The sequence below is a fragment of the Sphaerodactylus townsendi genome, linkage group LG12 (assembly GCF_021028975.2).
Source record: "Sphaerodactylus townsendi isolate TG3544 linkage group LG12, MPM_Stown_v2.3, whole genome shotgun sequence".
Lineage (NCBI taxonomy): Eukaryota > Metazoa > Chordata > Lepidosauria > Squamata > Sphaerodactylidae > Sphaerodactylus > Sphaerodactylus townsendi.
Window position 1 is genome coordinate 57,270,506 of NC_059436.1, and position 18,845 is coordinate 57,289,350.

Genomic DNA, 18,845 nt, shown 5'->3' on the forward strand with positions numbered 1-18,845 from the left:
AGCGTATCATCAGGAGACTGTCCTTATGCTACCCCCCAGGTTTGGTGAGGTTTGGTTCAAGGAGTCCAAATCCACCTTAAAGGTAGAATCTGGGCTCCCTAGTTGAAACAACATCGAAAGTGATGCTGTTTGGGGGTGGGCAGGGGTGTAACAAGGCAGACTGTAGCCCTGGGCAAAACCTGAGTTGGATGCCCCCCCCCCATTGGAGCTAATCCCCAAATTTCCAATGGGAGCTAATCCCCAAATTGCTTGCCCTATGCAGCCCTTTGTCTGGAGTTAGGTCAAAACTCCTTGGAATCAGCCGCTTGGCTGAGGGCGTTTAGATTCTGGCTGCGAATTCATTTTCTCTCGGACTGTAATTCCCTGGTCCACCGTCTGCTCTCTGACACCCATTCCACCCCCTGGTTTTCCATAATTGAAGAAAAAATGGCCTCTATTGGACTGTCAGTGGATTCACTTTGCCCTTTGTCCTATTCAGAAGCTTATAGGAAATTAAAAGGTCAACTATTGGATAGAGAGTTCTCTACCCTAATCACCGCAGCCAAGAAAACGTCCTCCCCCCTGTATTTTTCTCTCCCATTTGAACGGGGCCACTTGGCACACTACCAGTATTGCTTAATAAACCCTGTTCAAAGGAGAGTCATAATGCTTGCCAGGTTGAATGTTAGGCCTTCTCCCTTGTTACATGGCAGATTTAATAAGCAAGAAAAGGCTAAAAGATTGTGCCCATGTAATGACGGCTCAGTTGAATCTCTGGCCCACCAATTACTACACTGTCTCAGATTCAAGGAAATCAGATCCAAGTATGTGAATCTTACTCCTTTACATTTACCAGATCTCCCCGATTTAATTCGATTACACTTCTTGTTGGACTATCCTGATCCTTCTTTCTGTATGATAGTGGCAGACTTTCTTCTGGAAATTACTAAACGCCAGTAGATTTCCTTTGACCTAACATTTATTTCCTGCATTGTATATGCTTTTTAATCAGTTTTTATTATTGTTGTACTGTTGTCTATGCCAATAAAGGCTTGCAATGGGAGCTAATAGGAGATGGGGGCTACAGTTTTGAGGGTCCATAACTTTGGCCCCCCTGAACCAAACTGCACCAAACCTGGGGGGTATCATCAGGGCAGTCTCCTGATAAGACCCTGAAAGTTTTGAGACTGTGCCTTCAGAAATGTGCCCCCCCCCAGCCTGCAATCCCCATTGACAGCAATACAGAAAACTCAAAGCAGAACAAAGATTCTTGGGCAAATTTCTGGGATGTTCCTGAAGGGGGTGCATTTTTGGATGTATCAGCACCAAAATGTCAGGGTATCATCTGGAAACTGTCCTCAAAGGGGGTACCCCATCCCACATTCTTTGCTAAGGAGATGGGGGCTACCCTTTTGAGGGTCCATAACTTTGGACCCCCTGAACCAAACTGCACCAAACCTTGGGGGTGCCATCATGACAGTCTCCAGATGATACCCTAAAATTTAGGTGCAGATACGTCCAAGAATGCCCGCCCTGCAAGAACATCCTGAAATTTGCCCAAGAATCTTTGTTCTGCATTGAGTTTTCTGCATTGCTGTCAATGGGGATTGCAGGCTGGGGGGGGGGCACATTTCTGAAGGCACAGTCTCAAAACTTTCAGGGTCTCATCAGGAGACTTCCCTAATGATACCTCCCAGGTTTGGTGCAGTTTGGTTCAGGGGGGCCAAAGTTATGGACCCTCAAAACTGTAGCCCCCATCTCCTAGTAGCTCCCATTGGAAACAATGGGGGATAGGGGCACCCCCTTTGGGAGTCCATAACGTTGGACTCCCTCACCCAAATTTCACCAAACTTTTGAGGTAGCATAAGGACAGTCTTCTGATGATACGCTGAAATTTTGGTGCCGCTAGCCTAAAAACTGCGCCCCCTGCAGGCCAAAAATGGAAAACCACTAAAATACCCTAAAACGAACCCAGCATTTTGATGCCCCCCACAAGGGGCATTACGCCAGTGGGGGTGGGGGTGGGTGGAGGAATCCACCCTGAAACAGCATCACTTTTAAATGTTGTTTAGACTAGAGAGCCCAGATTCTTCTTTTAAATCCACCTTAAATCGAGAATCTGGGCTCTTTGTACCCTCAATTGACCCCCAAGTAAACCATATCCCCTACTGCCAACTGCAGAGGGTGGTGATGCTTGTCGGCCTGCTTTTCTGAGAATCCTTAGCCTTTTGAAGTTCACCATCCACTATGTGTTGACCCCAATCTTGTAGTTCAGGAGGGCTAACACCTAACAGCCAGTTGCCCCAGAAAAGGGAGGGGCTTCGCAGATCTCCCAGACACCACTTCAAAGGGAAATTTGCCAGTACCACTATACATTGCATTATTGTAGGCATATTCCACGTAGGGCAACAAATCTACCCAATTGTCCTGATGGTAGTTGCTATAACACCTAAGGTATTGTTCCAGTGTTTGATTCGTGTGCTCAGACTGGCCGCCAGATTGAGCGTGGTAAGCTGAATGCTTGCTCCACCCCCAAGAGCTGTAGAAATGCCCTCCAAAATTTTGAGACAAATTGATTGCCCCTAGCTGAGATGATTTTATCGGGAGCAGAATGCAACCTGTAGATATGTTGAATAAACATTTTCACCAATTTGGGGTCAATAGAAATCGAAGAATAGGGGATGAAATGTGCCTGTTTGGAAAACAAATCCACCACCATCCAAATTACAGTCTTGCCAAATTACAGGCTTACAGACAGATCAGTTATAAAATCCATTGAAATAACCTTCCACGGCCCATCAGGAGCCGGGATCGGATGTAACAGTCCTTGAGGCTTGCCTGGGTTGGACTTGGCCATAGCACAGGTGGAACAGCCTCTGATATAAGCATCAATATCCTTTCGCATAGAACACCACCGAAATTGCCTCCGAAGGAGGTGGAGTGTTTTCACAAACCCAAAATGTCCTGCAGTTTTGGAATCATGCCCCTGCTGGATAACTTGTTGGCGAAGAGTAAGTGGCACAAACAACAGATCACCCAGCCTCCACAGCCCATCACAAAGAGTCAGCAACTGCCCCACCCTCCTCAGGAGGAACGGGCTGCTTCCCTGCCTCTAAGAAGGAGGAGAGCAGCTTGCTGGGAGAGGAAATGAGTGGGGCTTCAACCGGCTTGCCCTAGAGGCGGGTCTGTGACTGGGTAACAACAGTCATGCCTAGCTCGGAGGGGGAAAGGATGGTCTGTTTGGAAGCGCCCGCAACTCCACCCCCTCCACCGTCCTCTCTGGGAGGCAGGAAAGCGCATCCGCTAAATGGTTAGTCTTGCCCCAGAAGAAATGAATGGTGAAATTGAAACGGAAGAAAAAATCAGCCCAATGGAGCTGTCTAGCCGACAAACAACTGGGTGTGCTCAGAGCAGCCAGGTTTTGGTGATCAGTCCACACCTCGAAGGGTGTTTCTGCTCCTTCTAACCAGTGTCTCCAGGTGGAGAGGGCTTGCTTGACTGCACCCATTTCCTTATCTCCCACAGTCCAATTAACTTCTGAGCCAGTAAACTTTTTAGAGAGGTAGGCACAGGGTTGCAAAATACCATCCAAGCCCCGCTGGAGGAGATCAACCCCCAGGGCTTTGTCCAATGCATCTACATGCACCACAAAAGGAAGGATAGGGTCCACATGTTTCAAAATGGGCTCAGTAGTGAATGCACGTTTAAGGGCATCAAAAGCTGATTGACATGCTTCCATCCACCCTAGAGGAGCATTGGGGTGAGAAGAGGAGGGTTCCTGTCCCTCACTGCATAGTACATCTGTGAGGGGCACGGCAAGCTCAGCAAAATCAGGGATAAAGTCACGGTAAAAGTTACCAAATCCCAAAAAGGATTGTAATTGTTTGCAGGTAGTGGGAGGTGGCCACCAAAGCACATCCTGGACTTTAGCTGAATCCATTTCCACTCCCTCCCCGGAAATGCGGTAGCCCAGAAAATCCAATTTCTCCTGGTGAAAGGCACATTTGGACAATTTCACAAACAGATAATTGTTCTTAAGTCTTTTTAACACCTCCCACACTAGCCGTTTATGGGAATCCTCATCCTGGGAGTAAATGAGCACATCATCCAAATAGACCACCACTCCCACCACTTCTATACCTGTAAAGTATAGAAAGTACTGACTGCCAGCAAAATACACAGTTAGAATTAGGAGACCAGTGCTGTTTGGAGAGAAATTATTATGCACTTTTACAATAAACATTTTATATAAATTATTTTTAAGACTGGAACAATGTAATCTTAAGGCTTTGTAACGACATATTGCCCCACTGATCCACGCTGATGCTTTTGCCCCCTTCCCTGGGGTCCCCAGCCTGTGGAGGGAGCAGCTTCGCGGCAGTGAAACTCGAAAGTCCAGACCATTGTGGGGCATTGCCAGTGTCTGCTTGGCAGCGCCCTGGCCTGGGCTTTTCCAGGGGTGGAGCCGACTTTAGTTGGCTTCCACCCAGGGTTTAAGGCTACGAATACTGTGGCCCGGGGCTCAGAGTTAGACCACCTTTTTGGATGGGGTAGCTTCATTAAACCCTATGGAGGACTTCCGTGGAGAGGGGGGGGGTGTTTGTCTTTTAGCTGCCTCCCTGCATTTCCTGAAAGCCTTCTGGAGGCGGTGTGGTGATGTTCCATGAATGGGCATGCCATCCAAATCTCATATCATGTTCCTCTAATTCCAGCAGTCTTTCATTTCTCAATTAAACCCATTTTTTCAACCAAACCAAGCAATAGGCAGCAAAATATAATTTCAAGTCAGGTAAACCTAATTTTCCTCTTTCCTTTGCATCTTGTAGAATTTTATATTTAATTCAAGATTTTTCCCTTCCCAAACAATTATCCATCCATCCATCCATCCATCCATCCATCCATCCATCCATCCATCCATCCATCCATCCATCCATCCATCCATCCATCCATCCATCCATCCATCCATCCATCCATCCATCCATCCATCCATCCATCCATCCATCCATCCATCCATCCATCCATCCATCCATCCATCCATCCATCCATCCATCCATCCATCCATCCATCCATCCATCCATCCATCTCCCACCCTCCCCACGTGAAGTCAGGGCAACATACAAAAAGATGTAAAACAATCTACCCATATCTGAAATACAATAAAATGCAATAAAACCTGTCATTAAGTTCAGTGGAAATCATGATGACAATTTAGGCCTATGGAAATTAACTTGCCCAGCTCCAGTGTAAACTCTCTTTTGGGCAACTAAGCATGGGTCAGATTTGAGAGAGGAAACACAAATTAAACACACATTGGCCCTTTCCAAGATGGGTTCCAAAAACAAATAGCGGCCTGAGGGACAAAGCAAGAACTCCGGGTCCCCAGTGGTTGCCGTTGCAAGACAGGCGGCGCTGCTAAAGGAAACAGCGAGCAGCCGACCTCGACTCCCCTTCTCTCCTCATGGGCGGCAGTTAGGTCACTCTCAAAAAACACCCAAGCTTAAAGCGGTAGTTTTTGAGTAAAACAGCAGTGAAATTCTTGGTGGCATGCTGCGCTTAACAGCACCGCTGGGAACAGCTTTCCTGATCCCTCTCCCACTTACCTTGCCGCCAGTCTTCTGCCTTGCTGTTCCTTTCCTAAGACCCTCCCTCGGGCTGTCCTCACGACTCCCCTGGAGGTCGGGCATGCGTGGGCGGGGCTTAGGAGGACAGCAGGCTGCTTAACGGCTGTTTAATGCAGTGTAAGTGGGAGAGGGACGGGGAAGAGGCGGCTCCTCTGCTGGGGCCGGGCCACATCAGCTATGCGTATGGAATGCCTTCCATTCCCACGCCGGCAGAATTCTTGCCGGTGTGAGGGCGCATAGAGGCCCGTGCAGAAAGGGCCCTAGTTACAGATTATTATAGGGAAACTGGCTAATGATATTATTTGGGGCATACAACTGACCCCATCCAAATGGAACATCTCTGCTTTAAAGGTCCTGTGAATTGTCCAAGATCCCACATGGCCCTGGTGTCATCTGGCAGAGAGTTCCACCAGTCTGGACCCAGGGCAGGAAAAGCCTGGCTCTGGTTGAGGCCACTTGCAAATCTCTGGTTCTTCTCTGAGGACAATATGGGCGAATGCAGTTCCACAGGTGTGATAGTCCCAGACCACTCAGGGCCTTAAAGATTAAGATCCAAACCTTGAACCTGATTCGGAATTCCACCAGCAACCAGTTCAGCTGTCAAAGCACAGGTGTTCTATTGTCTCTCACAGATTCTCTCTCTCAGCTGCACTCTGGACCAGCACAAGTTTCCAAGTAACTCAAGGGCAGGCCCATGTCAAGTGAGTTACATTAGTCTAGCCTGGAGGTGACCCTCACATAGAACACTGTAGTGTTAGTTTGGGGAGGGATAAGTAGGGGACCAGCTGCCTGGCCTGTCAAAGATGGTAAAAATTCAATAAATCATTCCACCATTGTTTAAATGGAATATTGTGTCCTTTGGGGAATCTGTCCTTTTTATTCTCTTTCCCTCCCCTGTCCTACCTTGCCAATTTCCTCCCCCCCCCCCCGCCCACCTGTGATCCATCTTAACTAGGTAGCATTATACCCCTTCAATAATAATGAATGTGTTGCTGTATATTGGCCATGCTGTCACTGCCAATGTGCTTGGGGGACTTTGTACCCTCAGAGCATCTGCCCACAACCTGCTGAACAGCCTGCACAGAATGGCAGGTGGGTGGATTCTCCCTGATGGTGGATGGCGCAGAATGTACAGTGAATGGGTGGAAGCAGTGGCGTATTTGCCTAGGGGACATGTGGTACCCCACATGGGATCTAATAGGAGATGGGGGCTACACCTTTGAGGGTCCATAACTTTGGACCTCCTGAACCAAACTTCACCAAACCTGGGTGGTATCATCAGGAGAGTCTCAGAAAGATATCCTGAAATTTTGGTGCTGCTAACTTAACAATTGCAACCCTGACAGCAGGCACCCCCCCCCCATTTCCCCAGATTCTCCTTTTAAATCCACCCCCTTCGGCATGGACTTAAAGGGAGAATGTGAGGTCTACAGTTTAAACATTGAAAGTGATGCTGTTTCAGGGTGTGGGAGAATCTGCCCCAAAACAGCATCACTTACAATGTTGTTTCAACTGGGGACCCCAGATTCTCCCTTTAAGGTGGATTTAAAAGAAGAATCTGGACTCCCTAGTTTAAACGCCATTGAAAGTGATGCTGTTTGGGGGGTGGATTCCACTGGAGGTGTTTTGTGAGAGATGATGCTGACATTTGTTTGGTAAATGTTTTGCTGGGGGTGATTTGTGAGAGATTTACATGCTTAATACCCACTTGCATTGGCTTGGAGCTGTTTCTCGGGCTAACAACCTACCTCATAGGGTTGGTGTGAGGACAGAATTAGGAAAGAGGTGAGAGCCATGTATGTTTTGCTGGGGGTGGGAGGTGTTTTGTGAGCTGGTGCAAAAAATCATTGTTTGGTTGTGGTGGGGGAGGGTGGCCACCCATACTGGGGGGGACACAACTTGTCCCCAGGCTCCAGTTTGCCTAGATATGCCTCTGGGTGGAGGGGAGTGTTTTCTGCCTGGTCTTCTGTGTGGGAGTGGCTCCAACCCAGGATTTTGCTAAAGAATTGCTGATTTAGCATTGCTCCCCACTGCGTGAAAAATTGTTCAAAGTGTTATCTCTTAAGAATGCTGTCAGTTTTGCCATTTGTTCATATTCTGTAACTTTCAGAATCCAGTCATCTTTTGTTCTAACGTCTTCCCACGTTATTCCCAATGGAACAGCCTCAGGTTTTTTTTCAAAATTTTTATTTTCAAAATATTTTGCAGTTCCTTAAGTATCATATCCCCAACAGTCACAGCCCCTTTTCCGTGCCCACCACATATTTAAAAAGACCTCTCTCGTGTTGACACTCCCAGCTCCTGTGTGACTGACACTCCTTTGTACGTCTTTGCCAGTTTTTGGGTGTTAAATGCCATCTGTACATAATTTTGTAAAAATGTCTTTCGAATTGTAACATGCTGTAAATTTTACACTGTTCTTCCACAGTATCTCCCACTGTTACATCAAAAGGGCGTGGCCACCAATTTTGGCCATTTCATCATTACAGATTCAACCACATCATCTTCTGTATTCTGTATTCCATCTTATACATTTTGGTAATCAATTTGTCATCATGTTACATTCAAAATCCGTCATTTGTGGATTAAAACCAACTTTTTTATTATAATCTTTAAATATTTCTAACAGTTGGTAATAATGAAACCATTTTTAATTATATCTTTTAAATCATTCATAGGTTTGAGTTCACATTTGTTATCTTGAAAAATCAACAGCTCTCTATATCTAGGCCATTTTTCTTGCATATTCACTTCTTTTCTGACAAAATTAGAGTTTAGCAAAGTTAGAGCTAATACAAAAAACCTTGTAAATCCCTCTCTCAATTTCCTCCTCCTTTACTCCTGTAAATTGTGCCAATTCTGTTTTCAAAAGCCATTTGATATCTTGGCCCTCAGGTTCAAGAATTGCGCATAGGTGTCAAACTCACAGCCCTCCAGATGTTATGGATTACAGTTCCCATCATCCCCTGCCAGCATGAGAATCCTCTCTCAGACGATATTCCAGCAGGGCCACCTGGTTTTGTAATCTTTCATTCTCCTCTTCTAGATGTATAGTTTTTTGGATCGGTACAGTCCACCCCGGTTTTCAATTCTTTGAAATCCTCTGCTAACTTCTTGGTGACATTCTCAATATTTTCAGTCCTGTTGCAATGTTATTGTATTAGCTTCTGGTTGTTGTTTTTTCACCTCTCCCAGTGTCCATGTGTTTGCTTCTGTTTGGTTATTAACCCCATCCAATGTAGTTTGTAACTTGCTAAGAATCTGAACCAGGTCTGCTACATTAGGTTTATCTGGTATACATTTCAATTCTTCCTTTTGCATACTTGGTAAAGTAGTTTGTGAAACTGAGTCTCTTCCCCAGCTGTTTAGGATCTTTACTTTTAACCAAATTTTCCTTTGCAGCCATCTCAAGATCTCGTAACTTTCCCCAGCCCTTGGGGGCGGGGGGGTTGTAGTCAAAATTCAAGTCCAAATTCTCCCAATTTTACATAGAAACTGTCTAAATCACTTTGTTCTTTCTCAAAGCCTTCCCTTTTTTCTTGCTGTTCACTGTTACTGAATCAAAAAGTCTGGGCAGAAAAATAATCCTCAGCTCTTTCCCTTCTGTTGTTTTACTTCCTTGTTAAATTCTGAAGTTCTGTGTCACTTAAGGTCAATGTTTTTCCCTTCTGGATCCCCACCTTCTCTCCTCTTTCCCCACCACGTCTGCTGCTGCTTAAGGGTCAGATGCTCACTTCTTCCAGCCAATTAAAATTCTGGATTCTTTTCAGTTGCAAAAACAAACTTCTCTTGCAATTAATCTTCTCCCAATAGCTCTTTAAATATTCTGCGCTTCATATTTATAATCTCTTATCAGTTACTGGATTCCTTCAGTCTCGTTATTAACATGGATTGCTTTTTAAGCACACAATTCAGGGTCTGATTGGCCAGTCGAAGTTTACTTAAGAAAAACAGCCAGCAGCCTGTGTTTAGTGGCAAACTTCAAATTCTTTAATAAAATAATGCTTTAATAAAATAAATCAAGAGTTTCTAGGTGGAAGAAATCCGGCCTGGAACTGCCTCAGTCTTCATCAAAATTCCTCAGCAGGGTTTAACCAAGAGGGTGTCCTCTCTCCAGGTAATTCAACTCAAGAGGAGACAGACGAATCCTCCAATTCACTGTCTCCTCGAGGAGTCACCATCCAGAGCGCAGTGGGTAATCTCGAGTCACTCTTCTTTATCTGGAGCTGGCAAGTCATCAGCTACCCCACCCTCTCCCCTGCCGTAGGTCCTGGGGAAAGTCTGAGAGTGCTGGGAGTGGATGGTTCCAAACAGGGGGTTGCTGCTCTGCTTGGTGCCCTGGATCGGAGGGTATGGAGTACAGGGAGCCTGGGACTCAGTGGGGACCATGGTGGGGGCTCTTTAGCCCTTGAGGAGCTGCCGTCTTCCTCTGAGGAGTCTTCTTCCCTAGCTCTGGCTGGGCCAGGGCAGACCCTGACAATCTAGCTGTGATTCCTGAAGACTAAGCAGAGAGGGCCTGTAGTTTGTAAAGGGCCCTGGACAGGCAGACAAAGAGGTCTTGCTAACTAATCTCACTTATTTGTGAATGGGCACTGTGTTTGGTGAGTCCAGATACAACCTTAGAATTGCACAGGATATTCAGAAGCTTGGTCCTGGGGGGCAGAGGGCCATCTTGCAGTCATGAAGGAGGTGGGAAGAGTGCCTAGTGATAAAGTACATGCATTGTCTATGTAAGAACTATGACCCAGCCTGGCCCAGTCCAGTTCAATGGGTTTCATGCAGCTGAGCAGAAGACATCTATACGAAACCACCCTGATGCCCTGTTGCTCGATGGCTGCTGACACACCTTCTGTTGGCAGAGCCAGGTTGAGAGCACAGTTTGCCTGCCTGCCTCCCTCCAGATGTTGTCTCCACTTGCCTGTATTAAGTTGAGAAGGGGAGTGTGTGAGAAAAATCCATTTCTGTGCAGCCAAGGCTAAGTGAATACTTGACCATCAGCCAAACAATAGCATCGGCTTTATTGAGGCCTTGTCTCCGAGCCAGATTGAATTTGGCCTGTTTGGAAAAAGAAGAGCTGGCACACATCTTTAACAGAGGAGGCTTGGGGGATCTGAGAGAGTGTAAAGGGAGGGCATCATGAGCCCTTCCTGTCCCTTTGGGTTGGTCTCTGAACATCTGGAAAACCCCACTGCTGTCCTGCAACCCTGTCCTGCAAGGCTGCTACCACTTTCCGGCCTTGTCTAAAACAAGCTGGATAACAACTGCTGTCAATGATGGCTCTGAAAATGTCTCCTGCTAAATTGAGTCACATGGACCTTTAGAGGCTCTGCTTCTTTGTCATACATCCTGCTTTACTCCTGCAAGCCAGTGCAGGGGCAACTTCACAATTCTGACCCTCTTGTGCACCAGGAATGGCAAACTTGCCTGTTGCCCCTCCTTATAACCACACCTCAGATGGCAAGACGGAATACGTGTGGTAAGATTGGAGAGATCAAGCTGAGAACATTTAAAGGGTAAGAAAGTTTAATAAATGAATAACAAGAATACACATAGTCTGTTCAAGCATTTGGGCTGAGCAAGGGCACAAAAAGAAAGTGAAAACAAACAAACCTCCTAGCACTAAGTGACGCTTAAGTAGGACAGACTAGTTCTCATGGCTGAGACATCTTCTCATTGTCCCTTACCCCGTGGACAAGATGAAGTTCCAAGCTTCTTCTCTGTGTCCTGCTAATTTATAATTCTGTTTAAGAGAGTTCCTCCTCCCATTGTTCATTCTGCCCTTCTTGCTTCAAGAGGAAGGGTTTACTATCTAGCCAACTGACTCTTTACAGTCTTGGTCCCTTTAGGTGTGACATTTCAGCAAGGTGTTAGATGTTAAACCATTGCCTTACTTCAGTGAGTCCCACTGTAATCTGGGGAACAGGGTTTGATTCCCTACTCTGCCACTTGAGCTGTGGAGGCTTATCTGGTGAACTAGATTAGCTTGTGCACTCCAGCACATGCCAGCTAGGTGGTTTATGGTTTATTGGATTTATATACCACCCTCCTCCGAAGGGCTCAGGGTGGTGAACAACAGCTGAAAAATGACAATAACAATAATCATAGCATTCAATAACAACCAGCAGAAAACATAACATCAATAAACATGGAATGAATAACATAGCATTACAACATTCTAAACTATAATAAATATAACGTTCCAACATCGGATTACAGCAATAAAACATCAACATTGTAACATCATAGCATCAAATAACGAACATCAATAATCATAGCATAATGTCATAAATTATATAAAGCAACAGTGCTCATAATAACAACATTCCTAGCAGCATAAAGAACAATAATAAAGTGGATGGCGACTTTCTTCTCGGTAACATACTACAAAAACAGCATAGAGACCCAAGAACTAACCCACACTATCAACTACAGGTATGTTAGCACAAAAGCCTAGCTTAATAACAATCTAAATACCATACCACTAAGCTAAATCTATACCGAAGCTGAACTAACTCTACCTAACACTAGCTGAATATACAATGATACAATAAACACTACCAATATAATAACACCAAAACCCTTTGGGGGTCTCTGACATTGAGCGTTGAGAAAGAGCACCTGCCCTGGCCCTCTCACCACTGGTGGGGCACCATGGCTGCTGCTGTCGCCACCTTCACCCAGAGGTCCGCCTCTTCGTTTGGGGCTAGCCAGCCCATCGTTTCTGTTGTTGCTGGGGGGGTCTCTGCCACTGACCCCCCCAGGACAGGCCTGCCCAAGAATCCATGGGGAGGGTCCAAAGGCGTCCACATTGCGAGGTGATAACAGGCAAAAATGAAGGAGATAGGGACAAGCTGCAACGCTCCATTTTCCTTCACTCTAAAGTTCTATAGTTCAAGTTTCTGGCTAGTTGAACAAACATTCAAAATGCAAAGGTAATGAAACTAGAAAATTCATTTATTTCTTGGGTCCCAAAAACTTGCTAAATATAACTAAATATAACTAATTGTAACTAATTTCTGGAGCTCCGCTCCTCGCGGACCGCTCTGGGCACCATCTTGATGAACAATGACGGATGGCAGAATCTACCTCTTTAGGCTAGTCACAGTTCTCCAGAGCTCTCTCAGCCTCACCCACCTCACAGGATGTTTGTTGTGAGGGGGGAAGGGAAAGGAGATTATAAGCCCCTTTGAGTCCCCTTACAGGAGAGACAGGGGGAATATAAATCCATACTAAATCCAAACTAGCATATGTAAGCCCTAAAGTAGCCTGTGCTTGGAGCTAGATGGGTATAAATTACAGGGAGGGGAGGGGGGAGGGGGAGGTACCACTTTGGACATTAGGAAAACTCATTTCTTTTAGTGAGAGCAGGTCAGCAGTGAAATTGACCGCCTAGGGAGGTCGTGAGCTCCCCTTCTCTGACAGTCTTCAAGTAGTGACTAGAGGATCACTTTTCAGCGGTACTGTAGGCTGACCCTGCATTGAGCAAAGATTGGACTAGATTCGACCCTCACCCTATGGCCCCTTCCAACTCTATGATTCTGTGATCCCCCTGGCCCTCTTCTTCCAAAAAGGGTATGGAATCTCCTTCTTTGGAGGTTTCTAAATAGAGGCTGAATGGCCATCTGTCAAGGGTGTTTTGAACGTATGCTCCTGCATGGCAGGGGGCTGGACTTGATGACCTTTGGGGTCTCTTCCAACTTTATGATTCTATGATTCCTGCTAGTTCTGAGTTTGCAGCTGGGTTTCTATATGCACAGAGAGTACAGTCACAATAACTGAAATATTAAAGTGAATGGGGTGTTGTGGAGTTTCCAAGCTGTATGGCCATGTTCCAGCAGCATTTTCTCCTGATGTTTCGCTGGCATTTGCAACTGCAGGCAAAACCTCAGGAGAAAATGCTACTGGAACACGGCCATACAACCTGGAAACCCCACAACACTCCAGGGATTCCAGCTGTGAAAGCCTTCGACAATATATTGGGGTGAATTCTTGGGTGGAGATGGTACTTCTACGCAGGAGGATTCTAACCTTAACTTGCATTGGAATGAAACATCATCCTCTGAAAATGTGGTGTCTGGATGGGCCACCGTGCCTCCGTTTCCAAGAGCTGAAGCTGCCTGTTGCTACTCGTGTGTTGATATTCCAGGCACTGGCTGTCGATTGCAGATATGACCTGCTCTTTGTTTCCTTGCACACTGGCTTGTGTTGGCTTGGTTCCCCCCTGGCAGTCCTACTTCAGAAGTCTTAAAATGGGAAGCCTTTCTAAATCAGGCTTTGCCCTCATGCCAATGTCCTAGCCAACTTTCTTGGAAAGCTTCAGCTGAGTCTTAATTGGAAGTCTTCAATCAGGCATTAGGAAAAATTAGTTTTGCTCTTTGGATTTTACATTTGTGCCAATAGGGTGAAAAGGCAGAGATGCTGGTGTCTGACAAATTCAGACCTATTTGTCTTTTTATTTCTTGTAGCGCAATTCTGTGAACTTTCTGTTTTTCATTAAACCTCCTTCCCTGATTAGGCAGACCTGAACATTCTGACCTGGAGTTGGGGGGGGGGGGGGGGGGGGTTGTCTCTGGGCATCATTTCCTCCCATACGCCTCTGCACCTGCGGGGTATAAACTGACAGCTGCCAGAGTTCCACTTGTACTCCAGTTAGATCTCCTTGGCTACTTCCACATGACTTTTTTTTCTACTTTGGCTTCCTGTCATTATGTTCTCCTTCAACTACAATCTCTGTTTGCCAAACCTCACTTTTCTCTGAAGTTTTAGAAAGAGCACAGTTCAAGCACCATAATATTATAGCAGTTAATTCTATACAAAACAAACACACACCCCCCCCCCTTTAGCGGTACAGCAGAGAAATGGCCTTTGGCTGGGATGTGCTCAGAAAACTCGGGTGTGGGGGCTTTCTTGGCCATTCATGTGCCTTTGCATGCGCATGCATACCACATGGAGGACTCCTACTGCTTGGAGGCTCCCTTAGTTGAAACAGTGCCTTTCCCTCCTGGATAATACAAAATGTCAGGACTGCAACTCCCAACATGCACTGGTTCCTGCCTTTTCCCAAAAAGTGCGGGAAAACAAACTAAGAAGCTACATTCCACCAGAGCTTCAGAACCAATGGGAGACCAGGAGCTGGGAGGAGGGGAAGAGTTGATTGGTTGCTGTCTGTCTTTGTGAATAGTTTAAATACTGGAACCGAGGACAAGAATCCTCAGTTCCAGCGCCCTGTAGTTAGGGCGGCATAAATCAATAAAGTTCCTTTTCTAAAGTTAGCTTTGTCTGAGTGTGTTCAGCCTTTCATCAAAGGGCTCTTTTACATTTCAGCTCCAGTGGTGACGGCAGTGACTATTTTTTTTGGGAGGGGTGCAGTATAGGGTGGAGCAGTTGTGTAACCCATCTAATCCACTGGGTTACTCTCCAGGAGTCTGTAGGGTGTCATGTAGGAGTTAGGGGGCAATGACAATAATCATGCAACAAGGCATAAATGCTGTGAGTTCTGAGGGGAAGGTCTTTTGCAACCAGATATGTCAAATTCCGGAGAGGAATTTATTCCAACATCTTTGTGTAATTATTTGCACATTTTGTCCTGCCTGCAAAATCTGAGCAGAAATGGTGGGAAGAATCTGTATTGACTCTTTGTCCTTCTGTCCCGCCTGTCTTGAAAAAGAGCTCAGTGAGGAAGAGGAGAGCCACTGGAATGGAGGAGTCTCTGAGAGAGGGAGTTGCCCTGCCCGCCCACAAGTCCTTCGGTGCTGAGCTCTGTCAGAAGCAACAATCCTGACCCAAGGAAACTTTCAGTTTTAACCAGAGGCATATTGGGGGGAAATGGTGCCAAGGGACAACCCCTTCTCTGCCCCCCTGCCCCCCTCACTCAGGGGCTGGGCCTGGGGGACATGGCCCTTCCGCCCTCCCTGCAGGCTGGCTCAGTGGCCACCCACCACAGAGTCCCACCTCCCTGCAGGCTGGCTTCTGAGCCAGCCTGCAGGGAGGCGGGGGCGGGGGGGTTCGGGTGGTGGCTGGGGTGCACACTGTTTTGTCATGTGGGGGAGCACCCGCCCCCCCATGTGACCAAAAGGTGTGTGCCTGGGGACATGGCCAATTGGCCATGCTGGCAGGGGCTGATGAGATTTGTAGTCCATGAACATCTGGAGAGCCGCAGGTTGCAGACTACTGTCCTAGGCCATATGCGTCTGGTTTTATCAATACTTAACTTATTTTCAAATGATATTTATTTTTTATTTATATCCTACTTTTCTCCCTGAAAGGGGGCTTAAAGTGGTTTTTTGCATCATAACCTTCTCCTTCAGTTAACCCTCTTCATAGCAACCGTGTGTGTGTGTGTGTGTGTGTGTGTGTGTGTGTGTGTGTAAAGTAATAATCTTACATGTTCAGTGATTATTCAGTAGGCGGATGGGGAATGTGGAGTTTCACCTGTGGGTCCCATCTGTGGAGTCTTAATTTTCCCCCTGCTCCCCACAGGGTGACATCCAGCAGCTCCTTGTAGTGGATGATCATCGAGCAGCTGCCGATTACTGCGAGCACTACAGCCCGGACTGTGACACACCTGTCCCAGAAGAACCCCAGTCCCAGGACCCCAATCCTGATGACTACGTAAGTAGAAGGCATCTTGCTTCCCAAGTACTGCTTCAATCCCTCCTGCACATCACCCACCCACCCACCCACCCACCACCCCCGTATGAGCCCCGGCCCTCTATTCTGGCGTTCCTGCCGTCTTGCAAGCCAGACAATAAGCGGCTCACGAGTATCTCCAGAAGGGTCTCCTCTCGCCTCCCCTGAAGCAACTTTCTCCGTGAAATGCTTTCACTTTTGAGAATGTGGAGGGAAGTAAGCCAGCCTGACTGCCGGCAATACCAAAGTCCAAAACCTTTTGTTTACAGCCGTTAAAAAAACAGGAAAAGAAAACAATCCTTCAAATAGCTCCACAACTGATTAGAAAAAACTTTTTCAGTATACTGAAGAAAAACAAGGGCTATCTGCCCCAACCAAGTGACCAAAAAAAGAGCTACCTCTCTTTCTTTCCTTTCTGCTTATCTGACTTTCAGTCCCTTCTAGTCCGGTTTCCGTGCTGGGCATGGGACGGAGACTGTTCTTGTCGCCGTCACAGACACGCTCCGTTATGCAGCTTGACCGAGGCGGATCAGCGCTGCTGGTATTGTTAGATCTAACCGCAGCGTTTGATGTGGTCGATCACGACCTTTTGATCCACCGCCTGGCCGCCTCCGGGGTGCGGGGCATTGTCCTTCAGTGGATTGTCTCGTTTCTCCGGGGCCGGAGTCAGCAAGTGTGGTGCGGGGACCAAGCCTCTCAGAGGTCCCTACTTCATTGTGGGGTGCCTCAGGGAGTGCTATTGTCCCCGCTGTTATTTAATATCTATATGCGACCCCTTGCTCAGCTGGTATGGAGCTTTGGGCTGATCTGTCACCAGTACGCTGATGATACTCAGCTCATCCTGTTGATGGAGAGGGGAACGGTAGTCGCCCCTGCAGCTCTACAGCATTGTTTGGAGGCAGTTACTGGTTGGTTGCAACAGAGCAGGTTAAAACTTAATCCATCGAAGACGGAGATCCTTTGGCTCGGTGGTGGTGGTGAGATAGGGAATTTCCAGCCACCGGAGTGGGAGGGGGTCTCATTGGCGCCGACCTCCTCCGTTCGCAGCCTGGGGGTCCACCTGGATTTGTCTCTTTCAATGGAGACCTGGGTTGCATTTTTCCATCTTCGCCAGCTCCATGCTGGCTCCCTTCCTCTCCCACACAGACCTGGCCACAGTGATCCATGCAACGGTCACCTCCAGGCTGAATCCACAACTCGCTCTACATGGGCCTACCCTTGGGGTTGATACGGAAGTTGCAACTGGTCCAAAATGCGGGCGTCTGCTTACTCAATGGGGGCGCCTTCCGTGACCATATTCGACCTATATTGTGTCGCCTGCACTGGCTCCCGGTTGACTTCCGAATCATCTTCAAGGTATGGGTGCTTACCTTTAAGGCCTTACGCGGCCTGGGACCCTCATACCTTCGGGACTGCATTACCCCATATGTCCCTACTAGGCCTCTGCATTCAGCAGAGACCAACTTGCTGGCAGTCCCTGGCCCCTCCATGATGCGGCTGGTCTCCACTCGGGCCAGGACCTTTACAGCCCTGGTCCCTGCCTGGTGGAACACTCTTCCTCCAACTGTCCGAGCCCTGTGGGACCTTGGTGAGTTCCGCAGGGCTTGTAAGACGGAGTTGTTCCACCGGGCTTTTGGGGTGTCCAGCCGCTGAAAGTGCCCCCCCTCCCCCCCTTTTCATTTTATAGGTAGGCTCCATTCCATCTGCAGGACCCACCCTTTTTCTCTCCCCCCTCGGGAGGGTCTAAGAGGGATTTTGCGGGCATTGTTTTTTATGTATTAACTTGCTGCATTTTAAATATGTTATTAGTGATCCATTGATATTTGATTTTATAAGAACATAAGAACATAAGAACTAGCCTGCTGGATCAGACCAGAGTCCATCTAGTCCAGCATTCTGCTACTCACAATGGCCCACCAGGTGCCTTTGGGAGCTCACATGCATGATGTGAAAGCAATGGCCTTCTGCTGCTGATGGTCCTGAGCACCTGGTCTGCTAAGGCATTTGCAATCTGAGATCAAGGAGGATCAAGATTGGTAGCCTTAGATTGACTTCTCCTCCATAAATCTGTCCAAGCCCTTTTTAAAGCTATCCAGATCAGTGGCCGCCACCACCTCCTGTGTCAGCATATTCCAAACACCAATCACACGTTGCGTGAAGAAGTGTTTCCTTTTATTAGTCCTAATTCTTCCCCCCAGCATTTTCAATGAATGCCCCCTGGTTCTAGTATTGTGAGAAAGAGAGAAAAATTTCTCTCTGTCAACATTTTCTACCCCATGCATAATTTTATAGACTTCAATCATATCCCCCCTCAGACGTCTCCTCTCCAAACTAAGAGTCCCAAACGCTGCAGCCTCTCGTCATAAGGAAGGTGCTCCAATCCTTCAATCATCCTCGTTGCCCTTCTCTGCACTTTTTCTATCTCTTCGATATCCTTTTTGAGATGTGGCGACCAGAACTGGACACAGTACTCCAAGTGCGGTCGCAGCACTGCTTTATATAAGGGCATGACAATCCTTGCAGTTTTATTATCAACTCCTTTCCTAATTATCCCCAGCATAGAGTTTGCCTTTTTCACAGCTGCCATGCATTGAGTTGACATTCCCATGGAACTAT

General features: G+C 47.0%; 1 protein-coding gene across 1 annotated transcript in view; it reads left to right on the forward strand.

Moving 5' to 3' along the window:
• COL5A1 (collagen type V alpha 1 chain) overlaps window positions 1-18,845 on the forward strand; it is a 386,178-nt gene that overhangs the window by 170,994 nt on the left and 196,339 nt on the right. The window contains exon 5 of the mRNA XM_048513603.1: window positions 16,080-16,211. Coding sequence (XP_048369560.1) covers window positions 16,080-16,211 — 132 coding nt within the window. The remainder of the gene's footprint in view (window positions 1-16,079; window positions 16,212-18,845) is intronic.